This window comes from Sinohyriopsis cumingii, chromosome 11, assembly GCF_028554795.1.
Source record: "Sinohyriopsis cumingii isolate HCF-2022 chromosome 11, ASM2855479v2, whole genome shotgun sequence".
Classification (NCBI taxonomy): domain Eukaryota; kingdom Metazoa; phylum Mollusca; class Bivalvia; order Unionida; family Unionidae; genus Sinohyriopsis; species Sinohyriopsis cumingii.
This window is the reverse complement of record NC_142971.1, coordinates 60,081,283-60,101,687: the sequence shown is the minus strand read 5'-3', so window position 1 is coordinate 60,101,687 and position 20,405 is coordinate 60,081,283. Positions and strand designations below refer to the sequence as shown.

Below are 20,405 nucleotides of genomic sequence, written 5' to 3'. Positions count from 1 at the left end.
GGCTGACAGGTAAGATGGCTGTTCTCCACTCCCCTAAACCACAGGTATGGAATGCTCCCATTTAAACTCGCCTGTCGCCTACGTACTGAATATTTGCGGTTTATCTGGCGTTGACTACCTATATTTCCCATGGAGGGACAGGAGTATTTTGTATACATGTGAAGAATGGCAAAGCAGGTAACTGGAATGTGTATGAATAGAAACTGAAATGGACAACCCATCACCGTCACAATATAATTCATAAAAAAAAGTGACTCTTCTGATAACCATAAGGACGGAATTCTTCCTTGGGGGATCACCCAAAGTTCTTTTGAAGAAATCTGCGCTAGATGTCTCAAAAAACATGAAAGAAAAAAAAATGAAAGAAAAAGAGCAATAGATAGTCATGTAGACGTGTTTGTAAATATATAAATAGATGTGTATGTAGGTATATAAATAGATGTATGTTTGTAGATAAATATACATATCTTTAAAGACTAAAAAAAAATATGTATTTTAAGATGGATACAAAGATGTGTTTGAATACATATATAGATAAATGTGTTTGTAAACGTGTCACATATTTTTTGTGTGAATGAGTGAAAATTAATGACTGCGAAAAAGTCTGCTTTGCACTGACACTGAACACACCTACTTTCGCTGAATTGTTACGATTATATGGTCTTAAACTACGTAACAGAAATTTGCAAAGAAAAACAACAATTTTTTTTTAAATTCAACAAATTTATTTACCTAGAACACGAAGTGAAAATTGAAAAAAGAACTTAAAGTATTTTGAATTAAATACCAAACAGTCCTAAAAGTTCTATCACAAGTCCAAAAGTATAGAATTTAGAATGAATTCCAGTAGTGTTCCAAATGAATTCCAATTTTGAAAGTACTGATTTACCAATAGCCTAGAATAGTGTTGACATGTTAACGGTCTTGATGTATCACAATGATATAATCCAAAATGTCTTTAAATAATTTATAAAGAATTTATGTTTGCCTCTCCCTTATATAAAAACATAAGATTCAATATGAAGACCAGGATGAGGGTCGTTTTCCCATAAAATACATAAACTAGATCATTTCTAGAAACATCTATGGGTGAAAACGCCACATAAACATGTTTGCCTACTTGTGATAAGTACCTTGATATACAATCTACAATGATGGACAAATATTAGCTATGTAATATCTTGTATACAAAAAAGATTATGTAGGCCTAACTCCTATCCTCAATAATGGACAAAGGTAAATCACACTACAAATTAAATATACATAACAAAATATGGCTTAACCTTGTTCACATACTCCTTGAAAGAATAAAAGCAAGAGGAAGAGCTAACTGGTACGATTTACTGAGGCTCTAAAGCACTATTTATACTGAGGTAGTACTAATTACCTTCTTTTTGCACTTTGATTAACTTTACATCAGTGTATCTCACGGTTTGAAAAATGGAGACGTTGAAACGAACTGGAGGAATTATCAGTGCAAAAAGTAGGCAAGTCCCAACAATGAATTAGAGAAATTATAAATGTGGAAATGCGGCGAGTCCAAAAAGATGCTAAAAACGAATTTCACTTTAGCTTAATACGCACATTTGCTGGCATGCTATATAACGTTTCCAAAGCAACAGTTTTCAACACCAAAACCGTTTTTTATACAACGATATTTAGGTTTTCCTTTACTTACAAATCTCTTAGTGGTTAGAGCGTCCGCCTTGGATGCGAGAGGCCATGGGTTCGATCCCCGGCTGAGTCATACCAAAGACTTACCAAAACAGCTGCTTCGCTTGGCGCTCAGTATTAAGAGGCTAGTGTTAGGACTGGTCGGCCTGGTGTCAGGATAATGTGACTGGGTGGGACATCATGCTACATGTCTGCTGTATGATGCCCAGTGCTAGACATCACTATAAACTGTCACACTGCAGACATCGTAGCGATATGACTCAAGAATTGTTAAAGCTACGTTAAAAATCCAGATATCTCTCACCCACACACACACACACACACACACAAATCTGTTCAAAATGCTTGAATTTAAGGAAATATGCAGATATACAAAGGCACATGCACATGGGACCGAAGGAACCTTATTTATCAAAAGTATAAACCGGAAATGATGTCAAATAAATATCCTTCATGCTGAATATTAGCCCTGACCTTCTTCACCGGATATGTCCGTCATTTATATTTTATCAATATGATGAAGATTGCTGAAGAGCAATAACATATTCAAAACCTACCTGTATATTTTTCGTCTTATGAAGTGATTTATTCAGAAAATGTGTGAAATAATAATCGTTGTTTACATAGGCGTTTTCTATTTAAATGTAAAACAAATTCTGCAAGATTAATTCAACAAAGAGTGCACCTAGTATCGAAATGATATATCGATAAACATTGAAGAGATCTATTTTTCATGTATTGCATATAAGCAAAATGTTTAATTTCGACAATTTTTTTTCTTCGCAAGTCGTAACATAAATGACGTCAACGAAGACATCTGACGTGTCAGCCTCTGTGACGTGGCATGAAATTTACTTGGATAAACGAATGGAAGACTTTGCAATCAACGATGATACAGAAGGTACAGTTTAGAGGCATCTTTTATATAGTACAAGCGTGTAAATTTGGCACTGAATTAACTCAAAATTGAAGACAACGAACATAATATTTGACTCCGTGCTATACCATTTACTGGGAAAGGCGTTTATTTCACTCCGTGTTATACCGTTTACTGGGAAAGTGTTTAAAGTTAAAGAACGTTAAGCTTTGGGGGGAAAATTGTCTTTGACAGTTCAATTCAGATCATTTTCTTTTTATGCATTTACTACGACCGCTTTTATGAAGAGTACTGACAATAACACTACATATAAAATCTGGTGGTCATAACGTCTTCAATATGTAAAAACAAATAATAATGGCCATGGTGGAACAACGACATCTGTAGATATACAAAATGACAAAGGCCATCGTGGGGCAATAACGTCTGTAATATGTATCAAACAATCATGGCCATCGTGGGGCGCGCGCGCGCACGTGTGTGTGTGTGTGTGATATCGCTACGATGTCTGCAGTTGGGCAGTTTATAGTGATGTCTAGCACTGGGGCATTATGCCGCAGACATGTGGCATCAATTCCCATCCAGACACATTATCCTGACACCAGGGCGAACAGTCCTAACACTAACCTCTGTATGATGAGCGCCAAGTGAGGCAGGTGTTAGTACCATTTTATAAGTCATTGATATGACATGGCCGGGGTTCGAACCGCGACCTCCTGCATCTGAGGCGGAAGCTCTAACCACTGGGCCACCAGAGCTGTCCCATCGTGGGACAGTGACGTGGAAAATATAAACAAATGATAATGGCTATCGTGGGACAATAACTTCAATACTATGTACAGAATAATAAAGGCCACTGTTGGATGATGGCTTCTATACTATGTACAGAATAATAAAGGCCACCGTGGGATGATGGCTTCTGTGTACATAATAATAAAAGCCACCGTAGTTGTTGTTGTTGTTGTTGTTGTAGGGTTTAACGCCACTTTTCAGCACACGATAGGCTATACATGGCGGCCGGTATTAATGGTGGAGGAAGAACCCGGGAAAACCCCGGAAAGAACCACCGACCTACGAGAAGCTACTGGCAAGCTTTCTCACATACCCACATTGGCTGAGTCCGAGACTCGAACCCTCGCAGACAGATGTGAGATGGCAGTGATCCGTAACGGAGAGTGCTTTAGACCACTCGGCCACTCGGGGCCCCAAAAGCCACCGTAGGATAATGGCTTCTATACTATGTACAGAATAATAAAGGCCACCGGAGGACTATGGCTTTTATACAATGTGCAGAACAATAAAGGCCACCGTAGGACAATGGCTTCTATACTATGTATTGAATAATAAAGGCCACCGTAGGACAATGCCTACTATAAAGTACATATATACTATTGGAGGCGCTCTACAGATATTGTACACTTCTGAGAGAGTGTCACGTGTTAAGTTGAAGTTGCAACATGCCCAGTGGTGAGAATGTTGGCATACCTATATGTTACATTCATGTACTGTGGTTGAAATTGCTTTGGATACTGTACTTGTGAAAACTGTACATGATCTAAGGACACAGCTAACCACAATGGCTATCTCCATGTGATCCTAAGATCAACCTGAATTAGTCTTAAGTACACTATGTTAAAATAAGGTAAACGATTTTTGCCTAAGATATACAAGGTCTTGTTTTTTTAAATAGCCAGTATAACCAGCGAGGAAAACAGAGAAAATTCCTTGTCTTAAAAATGTACGCAAAATAGGAAACTGTAGAGCGCCACCATTGTCACAGTAATGCAATCTTGAATGCATGGTCACGTCTTGTTGTCAGCATCAGAAAATCCGTATCATTACGAGACGCGAAACGTCGTGCCATGATCCGGAATTTCTGATGCTGACAGCAAGACACGATCTATCCATCAAGATCGAACTACTATGATAATTATATTTCTGTTATATACAGATCCATTCTGAGATAATTAAAAATGTCCCAAAATGAAATTGAAAAAGGAAATGATTAAGATTCCAACCTTTCTGATACGAACTCAATCTTAACTCATAAACGAAATTTATTTTTTGAAACTGCTGATATGCGCATTAATATGAATTTATGAACGAAGCGTGAATAACAACAGATATGCGCATTAATACGGTTGATTTGGTTGATGGACTATAAATGTATCTGAGTGTAACCTAGGTTTGGTTGATGGACTAGATTTGAATCTGAGTGTAACCTAGCTTTGTTTGATGGACTAGAACTGAATATGAGTGTAACCTAGCTTTGGTTGATGGACTATAACTGAATCTGAGTGTAGCCTAGATTTGGTTGATGGACTAGAACTGAACCTTAGTGTAGCCTAGATTTGGTTGAAGGACTAGAATTTAATCTTGAGTGCAGCCTAACTTTGATTGATGAATCTGTGTGAAACCTAGCTTTAGTCGAATTTGAGTGCAGCTAAACTTTGATGCATCTGAGCCGAATTTTAGTACAGCTTTGGTCCATGAACTCGCGCTGAACTTGAGTGCAACCTAGCTTTGTTCGATAAAACTCAGTCGAATTTGAGCGTAGCCTAGCTTTGTCTGATGAACTCGAGGCAATTTTGAGTGAATCCTAGTTCTGATGAATTCAGCCTGTGAAGACAAGTAAACAATTGTCTTAACATTTGCATGTAAGAACGACAGATTTCAAAATGCACGCGTAACCTAAAAATGTCACATTAGCGAAAAAAACATGGACTAAAACGCTGATTAATACGAAGGTCACATAAACCAGAAGATAAATGTAGCTGACACAAACTTCGATTCTTGCAGTGTCTTCATCTGATGTAAAATTCTTCCATCCATTGACTGAAGTTTGTGAAAAGGTATGCCTAGAAAACAGTATGGACATGGGAGAAGGTGCAGCCTGCAGCGGACCTCTGAGACAAATCTTCCAGCAGACGACACAGTTGGCAAGACTTTTTCTTCGTCGTAAAATGTTGGAATGGGTACGTAAATGGTAACTGGAAGTCATATTCAGCAAATATTGGCCCGAGAACCTTTGAGCTTGAGTTTAGGCATCAGATTATGTCTCAGAGTATTCTCCTCGGCCAATTACGAATGACTTTAATATGTAACATGATATCTAATTGTTAAACATCAAACAAAGACAAATATAGTTGTATGAATAGACTAAGCTGAAGGGTTATTTAAATATTTCTGGGCTCAGGCAGAGTCTCGACTAAAATTTCTCACATCTGACATGTTAACGTTATATCAATAATCGATTAGATCATGAGTACATGTAATTTAATTTCACGTATAATTTCAATCAATCTTGCTTTGGTCCTAGCAGTGGATATAATTCTGAACTCGAAGGCAACTAGGTTTCAGAAAGCATGTGCAAAGATTTCGATAAAATAACAATTTTTGATGTTGGCGGAACCGCAACACTATGAGAACCATTGGTCATTCTAAGTGCTAAACATGTTCGGAATGCTTCGGCCTTACATTAAGAGTATTGTGTTTAGGTTTGTGCTTAAGCTAATCTCAAACCGAGGTCCAAAATTCGGGATAGGAAGACATCCTTGTCTTTTTTCTCCTCCCCAAGTTGCGCTTTCGCTTCTAAAGAGACCGAAAACGTTTCGACAACTTTTGAAACGGGACCGTCATCCCTAGTTGCCTTCTGTAAGATTCTTGCAAAAATATAATTGTTCACACACGCACACTTCCTCTGGAAATATAATAACAGAAAATGTCCGACTTGTAGATTTAAACCAGCAGATCTGGAACTTTTTTTGCTTTTGTTGCCTTTTCGTTTTTGGTCAAACGTCGACGCAATTTAAGATAAGTTAGACCCCGGAGTAAAACGGTTTGCTTGTAATACTTTCGAGTTTTCTGCAAATATGAGCTGTTACAAATGTCACAAGAGACGAACAAACTGCAGCATGCATCTGAAACAGTCGAGTAGTTCCGATTGCAAGGTCCAGATAGTATGAATCTGACGTAAACTTAAATATCAATATGAACATCGAGGCTTAGTTCCATGTTCAGTAACTTGATCCAGAAACTAGTGAGCCATCCGAAATCTAAAACTTCACCCTGACCTCTCGATCTGTTTTTATTTTGAGGGAAATGAGTGACTTAAGGGTTAGATTCGGATTATCATTCATTCGTTAACTTCGAAACAGTAGGTCCAGGAATACTGCTACATGTGGGGTCGCTGTAGACACAGTGTTAAAGACATATAATAATTTTCATAGTTGTAGTTCATGCACTTAAGATTCGATAACAAATGATCTTTACTATATACGGGGCCGTGACAACAGTAAATCACCAACCGATGACACCGGATAGTTAGTTAAGTACGTGAGAAAACGTTGGCCAGGAGTCGGAGAGGAGTTCATTGTCCTTTGCCAATACTGTCGGTGTATTATATTCGTGTACCTGTAACATTCAGACACGTGTTCATGTTAACAAGTGCTATAGATAAAATTAATGTGATGGTCACGGGTCAAATGAAGAGGTCAAGTTACTGATCTGGAATTACTCTGTCATCCAGTATATGATCATTCATATCTGATGTGTACAATGCTTTGTGATCATAATCGTCATAATTACTATCTTTCTAACTAAATCAAAAGGAAGATTCAGAAAACTAGGAAAGCAGAAATTCAGAGAGCTTTCTAGTTACATGTGTGTTCTTGCCACTTTATATCCCAGACATAGCAAATAAACTTGTCATTTTATATCGCAAATAATCTTGCCACTAGGTGTGCTGTATGTAGTGGCATCTAAAACGACGGTTTGCTCTAAACTTTTGTTCCAATCATTTGCTGTTCTACAAGAGAAAATTCATAATTTATCAATCGATTTTTCTAATATCTTTTGACAGTAGTTATGCATATTAAAACAGAGTGCCTAAATCCACTTTAGATAATATACTGATTAGAGGATGATACGAATGTTAATATAGATGGCAAGAAAAATTGTCTTCCTTCTTCCCTTCAAATTCTTGCTAACAATCTATATATAAATGTATATGCACGCATGCGTGGTTGCTTGTTCCCGACCAACATATTAATACACTATTTTTAAATGCATATTTTCAACATAACTTACTTACAAAGACTACCTACATTTGTTTCGAATCTAGAAGTCCTATGCTAATTTTTTTTGTGTCTGCCTACCGGTACAAATTAAACGTTCTCTAAATTATCTTGCGTAAAACTGTGAAGCTATTTAATCATGGTGAATTTAACTGAACATTTACTGATCCAGTGAAATATGAATTAATTTAATCAACTTGCCCGCTAATTGATTGATTGATGCTTACAGTCGATCGCAAAATCTGAAGCGGAAATGACGCTGTCGAAAGAAGAGTATAAAGAATTCATGTTGGACCTTTTAGCAGAAAAGGCGCACGTGGCAAACTATCTATGTAGTTCATACGGTATGGATCCAAAACGCTTCTGGTGGAATGACCCTAATTACGGTAAGCATTGTTAAAGATGACAGTTTCTGTTAATAAAGAGTCGGAATCGTGTGAACCCTAATGATTCACACCTCAAATTCAATAATATAGAAAATGCTGACTGATCGCAACCATGAAGATTTCACGACAAGAGTCACCCGAAAGGACCGACGCACTAATGTAGGAAAATAATATTCTGGAATTCAGTATCAGACCATGTCTTCCTTTTAAGTGCTGTGAGTTGAAACCATGTCTGAGCGATCATATTTTGAAATCAGCATGCTGTGGCAGCCATACTGACTGTAAGATCAGAACAACTTTCATTTATGACAAATTGGGCACCATCAGGAGACTTTAGGTGAAAACCCCGTACCAATATGACCATCCATTCGGAAGAATCAGTGACAAGATTTTCAATATGGTCCTTGTGGATATCATAAGAAGTCTTCTTGTGCAAACTCTATTTCAACATGGATGAATAAAGACATGATTTTGAAGAAGGCCCCTATGATGGCAACATCGGATGTCAGATTGAAATCAATTTCATTCAGAACAAACTAGATTCCATAAAAAGTATTCGGGTTAATATAGTATGTCTGTATGACTTTCCATATAGGACAAGTTCTTATAACAAGATTTCAATATGGATGCCATGCCTGCCATGTTTGAGATAAGACTGGCACCATTCCACCCAGAACCAACCAGACATCCTAACCAGTCTTCTAGTGAAAACCTAAGGTTCATATGACGATCATTTTAGGATGAGTACCATTAACAATATTTTCAAGACGAACTACATGGTGACCGTACTGAGTGTCAGATCGGTAACATTTTCATTTAGGTCCAACAAGATATCATAAGAGGTCTCCTGGTGGAAACTAAATGTTGATACGAATTTCCATCCAGGACAAGTAGCGATACGATTTGGGGACTTAGTTGATGTAAGGACAACTAGGCATCATAAGAAGTCTTTTTGTGAAAACCCATGTTGATATGTATTATGTATATCTATATTGTGTGCTTAAGTTGTATCCATGATTGAAGGCTGCATATTAAGCTAATGGTCATTTGCATACAGCATCTTTTGATGACTGTTTTCATTGATTGTAGATTTTACTTTAAGACAAAGAAAATTTGTAAACATTTTGACATGGCCCTTTGGCCTTATGACCCACATCCTGGTCATTTTATTGTGCCTTAGGTTTTTATATTAGGTAGATTTAAAACAAGATGATTAATCCCTGTTTTACGTTCAGTCTATATAATCGTTGTTAGCTATGTTCAGATATAATTTGAAAGCGATTATTTATTTAAATTATTCATTGGAATTACAGGGTGGACTTAAAAAACTACTTTCGGATTATTGAGGACTCATTCAAAGACATTCTTGATTGTATCATTGTGATACATCAATACGGTTAAAGACTAATGGTACATTGGCATATTCAAGAATTCATTCGAAATATTCGAGACATTTGGACTTGTGTTAGAACCTTTATGAGTATTTCGGATTTAATTCACAATAGTATAAGTACCTTTTAAATTTTCACTTTGTAATCTTGGAGAAAAAAAAACTATTTGTATAATTTTACGAAATTTGTGCATATTTCTGTTGCTTAGTTTAAGTCGTAAGATGTGACCATCACACCAGGGATGTAATGATAACGAGATTTTCATGATGGCCTCTGTAGTGGCTATATCAACCTCGGGCGGTGCCATTTTCTATATATGACCAAATGGATATAAAAAGAGGTCAAGCGAAAACGCCATGCCGATATGACTTTCCGTTCAGGAGATGTAACGATACAATATTTTCCAGATTATTATCGTGACGGCCATGTTGGACTTCAGCCAGGCACATTTTGTTTAGGACCAACCAGATACCATAAGAAGTCTTTAAGTGAGATCCACATGTTTATATAGATATCCATCCAGGAGGAATATCGATAACAACATTTTCAAGAAGGCTATATTGGACGTTTCAGAGGAAACAATTTAATTTAAAACAAGCTAACGTTATAAAATCTTTTTAAAATATATGTTGAATTGACCATCCATTTAGGAGAAGTAGCAATAACAAGATATTGAAGATGGCCACTGTTGCGGACATACTGGATGCCTAATAAACAGCTTTTCATATAGGACTTGCTAGACATAAGACGTCTTTAATTAAAATGCCGATATTAATACGACGATTAATTCAGGAAGAGAAGCAATAACAAGATTTTCCAGATGGTCGCTGTGACGGTCATATCATGTGCGAGTGGTGCCATTTTCTTTCAAGGACTAACTAGACATCATAAGAAATCTCCTGGTGAAAACCCAATGTCAACTGACGTTTCGTTCAGGAAGAGTGGCAATAACAAGATTTTCAAGATGGACATCAGATCCGCATCATTTTCCTTTATGACCAACAAGACATATCAAGGAGTCTAAAACCCCATGTGGATATGAACATCAGTTCAGGAGGAGTAGCTATAAAACACATTTCGTTTAAGGACAACTAGACCTTAAGATAAATGCATGTGTAAAGTTTCAGGGCAATCACCTTAGAGGTTTATGAATAGCAATTACAAACTTCTGCTAATGGACGGACGTACGGACGGACAAAGGACGACGAACCATCCCATCAGCTATATTTATATATAACCAGTAGTGCTAAAAATGTTATTTTTGTCGATGTTATCTAGGTTTCTCAGCGAGTAACAGTCTTGCCAAGGTATTTTATATTTTAGTAATTTTATTAATAAAATATATGGTCGTAAGACAACGAGATTAGATTACGCTTTTACTTTTTTTAACGTCTGGAAAATAAATTATTTGGTCATATCCTCACATATCTCTAACCTCGAACAAGAAACCTACAGCTATACATACTGGCAGCAACGAAGGTTAACTTTTCATCTTTAATTCCAGAGGAAAATCACAATCTTGCGCAAGGTCGTGCTAAACAATACCGTGATTGTCACGAACGTCAACTTGATCTCGACGCCGGGACAGAAAATTCCAAAGTGAACACGACAAAGAGTCAAAAGACCGGCGATTCCAACATTAAAATGGCTGAAATTGACGGAAACCGTGACATGGGGAGCCAAAGTTATTTTTTCCTGACCAAACTGATCCAGTTTTTCGTGTATTTACGTAAAAATGACTAGAATACTAACTTGATTTACCAATAAATACTGTAAAAAAAATTAATCAAAGACATTAAATACACATACTGAATGCATTAAATAATATTTTTACGACTCCATGGTCATAAACTAATTAACAGAAAGAAGCAAAGCCGACAAGTTTTGTAAAACCTAAAAAACAATATAATTCTCTTTGTTATTGAATGACAATTTAAGAGAAACTTAAAGTATTATGAACTGAATCCAAAATAATCCTGAAAAAGTTATGGTCAAAGTTCAAAAGAATGAAACGTTGCGTGTGAAATTAAGATTCAAGGTCGGCCAGCAGTCATGACGTGTCACAATGGCGTTTTCCAGTACTCCTTTGTATAATTCATAAAAGTTCCAAAATAATAGCATAGTTCAATGAACTTTCTATATCCACTGAGTAAATCCAAATGTTTTTTTTTCGTCTCAAATAATATCTAAATGCAACATAAAATACGTCTGCAGACGATGTTACAACAAGAACACAAGGAATAAGAATGAGAAAACTGCTCAGTCTGATCAATTTGTATACAGGGGAAAACACGCATATTGTCACTACTGCTTCGTGACAAATCGCAAATTTCCAACATCGTACAAAAACTCACATGATTTAACCCATCCAGTATGAACTAACTTTTTTCTTCTAAGGTACCACCTGACCAACCTGTCCAGTGAGAAAAAGCCGAAAACTTTTGTTAGCATATTTACTAAGAATTTTATTACTAGTAACTGTCAACACGTACGTAAGCATTTTTTTATATAGATCCTATGCAATTTTACGTTCTTCAGCATCTTAAAATAGACCTCATCCAGCTATAGATAATCACTACAATTTACAGCCATGAATAAACATTAAAAATTTAAAGATATACATAATAAATGTAAGAATAATTCAATTAAAACGTAAATAAACATGTTGCATGCAATAAATACAGTATCAATTAGTTAATCAAATACAATAACTAAGTTATATGCATCAGGTTTTAAATATACATTAATCAGTTGTGGCAAATGCGCGTTTGATAGTTGACTCAAAACCAAGCAATACCATTATTGAAATTTTTCGTTTAAAATTCCTGCAACCCAAATATTTTTTTATTCCTTACCATATGGTTTATCCGGCCATTTGTTACATCAAATATTTAAAGGTTATTTAATTGCTGAGAAACGAAAATTATCTTTGCCGTTTCTTGCTTCTTTCTTCCTTCGTTCCACTTTCTTTTTATAGTTCCTAACAGAGCACGTACCCACTATGACATGGTCCAAATTTCACCAACATAGGTTCTTAGTCTTAAAGTCTAGACTTCAGATATTTGATAGTCAATTTTAAGCCAACTTAAATTTCAGTCACATGACTGAATTCTGGGCTTAAGTTCTGTTGTCTCTTTTATAAGAGCTGGCATGAAAGACACATTTAACTGGGGACAGATATGGATATTTCTCAATAACAATACGTACTTCTTCCTTCCAATTTCTTTAATCTCTTGAATTCCAAGTTCTAATGTGGCACTTTGACATGTCAACCACTTGTAAAGCGCATTCCTTTGCGACGGTTTCAGTTCTAATCACTGTTTTAACTCAAAATCACTGTATGTCTTTGAACAAACTACGAGCTGACCTATGTAAGAAGAAGAAGAAAAAAAAAGACGACGACGATGATGATGATGAAGATGATGATTGGATACTACATGCTGATAAGGTAAAAGAAGGAGAAGTAGAGAGGTGTAACCTTTTATATAGCTTTAAGATAGTACATGTTCGCTCAACCTCTAAGTTAAATATTGCGTGTCGCAATGGTTTTGTTTTTGGCGTGCGTCTGCTGTCAACTGTCTTTCTCATGCAAAATGTATAAATTTATATTGTAACTTTTACTAATTCAAAGTTTATGACATCGATTTTGTTTTGCACCCCACACGCTTTGTTGTTGTTTTTGCCACTTACTGAATCAACCCCCGCTAAGGGAAATTGCTCTCGGAACTGGTCGCCATTTTTGTAGCGGAGTCCATGGAAACTACCGTTTCTTGAATGAATTTATTTTAATTATGGATGCGATCTCTTACAGATTTTCTTACACTGGAAAATTGTAAAATTGTAGGCCTTAATAAATTGTTACTTCGCATTAAAAAAATAATGTATAGAATCAACATGTGCGTAGAATGCAACAACCACAACATGTTATGTTAGGTTTTAGGTTCCTTTCAAGATCATATTTTCACAAAAGATATTTCAAAATCATTTAAATCGTCTAATGAACAGGGATCGATTTTTGTCACGGAGGAACGTCCTCGGCCTTTTCCACTCATGCTTGAAAACACATCAGATTTAAAGAATGCTCATTGTGAACCAGACTTAATCTCAGGCATATAATTATGTCATAATAACTTCAATGACGTCAAAAGGACTCGATGATATGCCATCACTAATAGCAATATAAACGATACTGTGAAATTGTTCAAACTAAATGATTTCTTATAATTTGGGCAAGATTAAAAGTTTATATTATTTAACTTATGGTTGAAATGTGGATGAGTGTTATTTTCCAGAATTTGTAAACTCCTCACAGTGTATTACATTCCCTGACTAAGATAATGTTTTCCAGCAACAATGGTGTACATTTTGGTGGTAAAATGCCACCTGGAGAAAGTCATGATATTTGATGTCTTTGCGATACTTAATGTAGACTGTTTTAAAGTTGTTTAGATCTAATGTGCCTTCGGTACAGATTGAAGATTTTGTAAAACATACCAGAGAAAAACTCTACTTTCAGTAACTTTCAAGTCAGATAACGTTATACGGTAGCAAGTTAGCCGACGTCATAGAATATGCCTAAAACGTAACAATGAAAGGTGTCTGAGCAACCACATGTGGTCTGTTTCCTCTAGATTCGTTCCAGATTGCATTTCAAATCAAATGTAGGAAACAGAATTAAGAACTCGTGTTCTAATCCATGAAAACAATAAACAGAGGCTTAGTTGATCTTAAGTCGACGAGGAAAACACTCACAATGACAAGGACATTTGAGCTTTTTATGAAAATGTTGGAATTACATGCATGAAGTTTTAAAAACCATCACATTGGTGAGGATAACGCTCACAATGACTTAAAATTATATTTCTCTACAACCATTTTTGGACCTATAATTTAAGAAAATGAATTATCTATTTGCAGTGAAACCAAATGTATCAGGTATGCATTTAACTTCATAAAATAATTAAAAACAAAAACATTTATACGTAAAAAAATAAAAGTATTGGTCTGTGAGGACAGCAGTCACTTGAACATATAAGTGAGTTCTTACAAGTCATATAACAATATGTAATTTGCTTTCTAACTAGAAATGAATATAAATAAATACGATTTGTAATATCTTAGATAAGAGAAATGAATGAAAAAATAAAAAATCTTTAAATAAATATTACCCATAAGCAGCCCACATTGCCTTATATAGTTCTGACTGCACATAAGCAGCACTCAATGTCTTATGTAGTTCTGACAGTCCATAAGCAGTCCACGTTGCCTTATATAGTTCTGACTGCACATAAGCAGCCTATATTGCCTTATGTAGTTCTGACTGCCCATAAGCAGTTTATATTGCCTTATATAGTTCTGACTGCACATAAGCAGTCTATATTGCTTTATATAGTTCTGACTGCACATAAACAACCTATATTGCCTTATGTAGTTCTGACTGCCCATAAGCAGTCTATATTGCCTTATATTGTTCTGACTGCACATAAGCAGTCTATATTGCCTTATGTAGTTCTGTCTGCCCATAAGCAGTCTATATTGCCTTATATAGTTCTGACTGCACATAAGCAGTCTATATTGCCGTATATAGTTCTGACTGCCCATAAGCAGTCTATATTGCCTTATATAGTTCTGACTGCACATAAGCAGCCTATATTGCCTTATATAGTTCTGACTGCCCATAAGCAGCCTATATTGCCTTATGTAGTTCTGACTGCCCATAAGCAGTCTATATTGCCTTATATAGTTCTGACTGCACATAAACAACCTATATTGCCTTATGTAGTTCTGACTGCACATAAGCAGCCCACGTTGCATTATATAGTTCTGGCTGCTCATAAGCAGGCCACATCGCCTTACGTAGTTCTGACAGCCCATAAGCAGCCCACATCGCCTTATATAGTTCTGACGAAACTCACAGAACCAAGTACCCACAGAACCCACAAAGTTTGCTATAGTCTGACTATCCTCCCCGTTTGTTTGAACCCCTCTATATATTTCAATAACGGTAATCTTTATTGACATAAAAGTGCACAGAACTTAGTCGATTCATTCATTGATTTATAATTTCTAACCTCAATGTGACCAAAGTGGCCCTAACACTGGCATTTTCTGCGACTTTTATACTTAACGGACTTTCCATACTAATACGGCGCAATGTTGCGTACACTGTAGGCAAGTTGATTTAATCAGACAACATTGTAACGCTATTCGGTAACTGCCGGGTAATTCCGTATATTACCATAATGTTGACAGTTCAGAGTTATATCCTTTGCACAGATGTACATAGAAATTACACCGCTTGTTAAATCCACGTGAAAGGCATATTTGTAATGGTCATTCTTTTCCTTTGCTTGATTAGACATTGTAAATATCGGAAGCAGACGGCATAGTATGTTCCTTCTATGTACATACATATATGGCCGTGAACACACCCCTTCGATGAAAATGGACTTGTCCGGGGACTGGAAATGAATGGCGAACACTTCGTCTTTCACACTTAATACTTCCGGTTAAACTAGTTTGAAATTATAGATCAATAAATGAATTACGTTATTTGCATCTTTTATCTCATTTGTGCGTTTCGTCTTTTAAATACGGGGAGGTTTATTCAGACTACTGAGTCTTCCAACAAACATGAGTTAGTATGGCAACAGTACGTTTAGTCAATTTTCACAATGATTGTAAAAAGAAAATGCTAACTCGATATTTTACACATTACTACCTTGAGTTGTATTGCCTCCCACCCCTTAAAATCAGTTGGTTTTTCACCACACATATCAGGTTGACGACGTCGCTCATCGCAATGGTTCGGAGCATGTGTTAAGTTTTAACTCTTACATTATCACCGATGTAGACCACATGGCAAAGGAAGTCAGTATGTGTTCGTACCAAGTAAAATAAACATGAGAAAATCAAACATTAAATACAATGACGTATAAAAACTAAACAGTGTGACCTATAAATACATTGAGCATGCATTATACAGCCATAAATGGTTAACTAAAATTAGTCGTTAATCCAGTAATCAAGGATGCCAGCCTCCAGCATTGATACTCCCTATTTTCGCTAACCCACAGCACGTAGGTTATACCAGCTGACAGTTATTCGAAGAAGTAAACAAAACATAGAATTATAGAGAATATTAATGTTAACTTATTTGACAGATTTGTTAGTAATACACTGATAAAAAAATCGAGACCGAATTGGCAGCTCGTATGAATAGTGTTTACTGTTTCCTGTACACGTGCATGTATATTTCCCACCCCCAAAACCGCAGGTCATCACAATACATATATTCTGAATATGAGCTCTGAGGAGCAAGCCCATGCGGGAAGTATTACTAAGATTTAAAGCCATGTCTCTTTCAACTCCAATTGGAAAAATACATCTTCCTGCAGGACAGTGTTTTGTGTATTACTAGTGACTTTGATGGGGCTATCAATGCTGGGATTCCTTTGTCAAGAAAGCTCTGATTAATTATGGTAAATTTGGATCATGACCATTTAAGCGAGAGGAAATATATCACACAAATACATTCACTTACCTGTGGCGGTTTGTTTTTGCTGCCCCTTGGTCGTCCCCTCGGTCTTTTTGGCTTTGGCTCCTCCGGCTGCAAATAAAAGCAACAATCTCAACACAGTTACCAAACAATTCATCACAACAGACGGGGTGGGAGTATGGCATAAACGGAGTTTCAGCTGGGAAAATAATGTCTGTTTCAATATCACCAGGAGAACAAAATTTCACGTCCTCAATTACTTCAGCTCGCTCTGTGCAAAATTCCAACCACCCACCCAGAAACTTAAATGACCGGTACTTTACATGAAATAAATGACAACTATATTTAGCAGATTTTATGTGGTCAGAAATCGGCATGTAAGAGTCAGATCGTGTACAATTGACGTTCATATCTTAAAATATGAAATGTATTTCATTTATGTAAGCCCCATGCAAACCATGTAATATATTTTATTACAGGACAGACTTTCATATATGTCTCATGTCAACCAGATAATACATTTTACTACATGCCAGACATTAATGTAGGCCTCGTGTCAACCAGATAATACATTTTGCTACAGGCCAGACTTTCATGTAGGCCTCATGTCAACCAGATAATACATTTTACTACGGGCCAGACTTTCATGTAGGCCTCATGTCAACCATATAGCACATTCTATTACAGGCCACATTTTCATGTAGGCCTCATGTCAACCAGATAGTACATTTTACTACAGGCCAGACTTTTATGTAGGTCTCATGTCAGCCAGATAGTACATTCTATTACAGGCCACATTTTCATGTAGGCCTCATGTCAGCCAGATAATACATTCTATTACAGGCCACATTTTCATGTAACCTCAACATATTCACGTGCAAGGTAAAAATGTAATTAGGAATAAAACTTAAATCAGACAAAATGTACATTTCAATAAGAACGAATAAAATCAACTTAATTTACAAGTTTTACTTGTTTTATTTGAAGTTGGGTATAGCAGGTTAGCAATCATATTAACTGAAATCGGGGAGGATGGGGGTGAGTCGGCGTACCCGTACCATAATCCACCAACAAAACCTCTTTAAAAAAACCAATAAAAAAAACGGTAATCACTGTGGAATGCTTCCATGAGTAAGTTTTCTTTTAAGTTTGATAGTTAAAATTGTGCCCTGGATACGTTTAACGTGCATGATCTTCCTGGGGATTTGTAACCTGGATTCCCACAGATGGTCCCATAGACCTCTCGCCTACTTGTTCACATCCCCCACCTAACGATATTTATGGATCCGCAACTGTAAATAACTGTTGATAGCGACTTGGAATGAGGCACATACTGTTCCTTTAATTCCATAGTATGCCAAGTTGATCTTTCTATATCGGGTGTCCATGAATATTCCTTTAATTCCATCGTATGTCGAGTTGATCGTTCTATATCGGGTGTCCATGAATGGTAAAAGGTGGAATGGGAGTCGGCTGCTAAGGAATAATTTAAAAGATTGATAAGGGGAGGGACTTAAACTTTGACCAGACACCCTTCATCGAACCTTCTAGCCTCGAGGACAAAAGTTACATATTTAGTATGGTTCAAAAGTCCATTTTAGCCGCCATTATTATAGAATAGTCACACTAATTGATCACTTAGAAAGCTAATAAAAAATTTTAAAAAATATTTTTAAAAAGGTCATTCTTAGGCCGAGTGCATTTTTATCCATTATTTGGATACAGAATTTAATTTTAAAAAATAAAAGCTTATGAATGGGTAAATCGGTACGCATCATCCAATATAAATTCATGAACGGTTAAATCGGTACGCGTCATCATCAGTTACGTAATGGGAGATATAAAATAACGCTACCATACATGTACCATGTACTGTTGTCTTATTTACTATTAGAGCTATCCCATGTATATCTGCCCGAGCATTCGATTTATGAAATCCCAATTTTTTATATATATCCAAAATATGAATTCTAACTCGTCTAAGGTGTATATATAAGGCTCGCATTCAACTGAAAACTTCACCTAGCTTGGTGACAGAATTTTACAGGATATATGTAATAAATGTTGTGCCAATAACCACAAATTACACCTACGCCCATGTTTCTCCTCGCTGCGTATAACGAAAGATAAATATCAAACTAATATTGCATTTTTTTATATTACCAGTTTTGTTAACATCATTGGTGAAGTGATAAGCGATTTTAACTAAGTTGGCATAATGCAAAGATGTTTAACTAAGTGAACACCATGCTTTGATTTAGCCGATTCACGTTGTGCAAACGATTTTAATCAAGAATGGAATTTTATGAAGCACAAGGATTTATGCCAGTGAGTGGGTGTCAAAATCTTCACCCTTCCACTTAAGGCGGGAAACACCCAGGACGTTCTAGTATTTTGTTTGACTAAGTCAGCACATTCAAAAATATAGACGTATATACTAGCAAGTACCCTAGCCTTTCGTAGTCTATCTATAACTAAATTCATAGCTTAGAAGATCCAGTATAATAGGACTGTACATTTTACAGACAAATAAATTAAGTATAGAACTAGACCTTTGCGTGCAATCAGAACAACGAGACGAAGTCCCGTTAACAGGGGATGACTTATTCGGATACATGCAATGAGTATTTCCGGAGTAGAACTATGGGTCAAACTCGTACCGTATATGAGCTGCAATAGTCACTTTAAAAGTTTCACAAGAGAACGCTCATAAACCACGTTACATTGTGGGTTTGCACATCGGAGCTGCAACGATACAACCATTAATCTAATGTTCAGTATGAAATACAGGACCATAGAGAAATTCAGACATATTTAACAAAATATGGACGTGTATATATTTTTAATATCAACACCAGATACAATGTTAGAAATCATAAATTGGTACACGAGTTTCCAATTATTTATTGAAAGTTACAAATTAAGTTTTATGTGTTTAGATTTCTTCAAATTGTGCACAATAATTTTTCGAAAATACCACTCAAACATTTTGTATATTATTAAACTCACGGCCCATTCAAAAGATGATGCATAGTGTTCAAACATACGATCATATCAGCTTTACAGGTCAAACTTCTAAGGTTGTTAAAGCAAGAGTCCCTAGAAGGCATTGACGCTCTACTTGGCGAAAAGAATTTACAGGAATTCAAAATAAGATCATTTCTTCCATTTAACTGTCGAGTGTTGAAACCATCTTTCATATTTGTCAGCAATAAGAAGAATTTCAAATAAGCTGTGGCAGAAAACATATCGGATGTCAGTTTGTTACCATTTTTATTTAGGACAAAGTGGACATCATTAAATTTTTTTTAAAAATGAAAACCCCGTGTCCTAAGGATCATCCATTCTGAAGAAGTAGTGACAAGACGATTTTTAAGAGGGCATAATCAGTGTTTTTGAAATCAACCACGGACACGGAATGCAAGTAAATGACTTCATCTTTTATTTACTTATTTATTGCTGTAGTTGTTTCTCAGTAACCTGATGTATGGTATCAAAAATACG

General features: G+C 36.2%; 2 protein-coding genes across 3 annotated transcripts in view; one reads left to right on the top strand and one right to left on the bottom strand.

The window, feature by feature from the left end:
• The window catches only part of LOC149788531 (uncharacterized), an 85,076-nt gene that overhangs the window by 36,655 nt on the left and 28,016 nt on the right, over positions 1 to 20,405 (bottom strand). For both annotated transcript variants that reach the window (XM_089974545.1, XM_089974546.1), the window contains exon 2: positions 16,947 to 17,012. In XM_089974545.1, the coding sequence (XP_089830671.1) occupies positions 16,947 to 17,012 (66 nt within the window). The remainder of the gene's footprint in view (positions 1 to 16,946; positions 17,013 to 20,405) is intronic.
• LOC149788532 (uncharacterized) lies at positions 2,484 to 11,239 on the top strand. Its single transcript, XM_089975726.1, has 4 exons — positions 2,484 to 2,575; positions 5,351 to 5,526; positions 7,856 to 8,012; positions 10,908 to 11,239. Exons 1-4 carry the CDS (start codon positions 2,542 to 2,544, stop codon positions 11,144 to 11,146), a joined length of 606 nt encoding a protein of 201 aa, XP_089831852.1. The 5' UTR covers positions 2,484 to 2,541; the 3' UTR covers positions 11,147 to 11,239.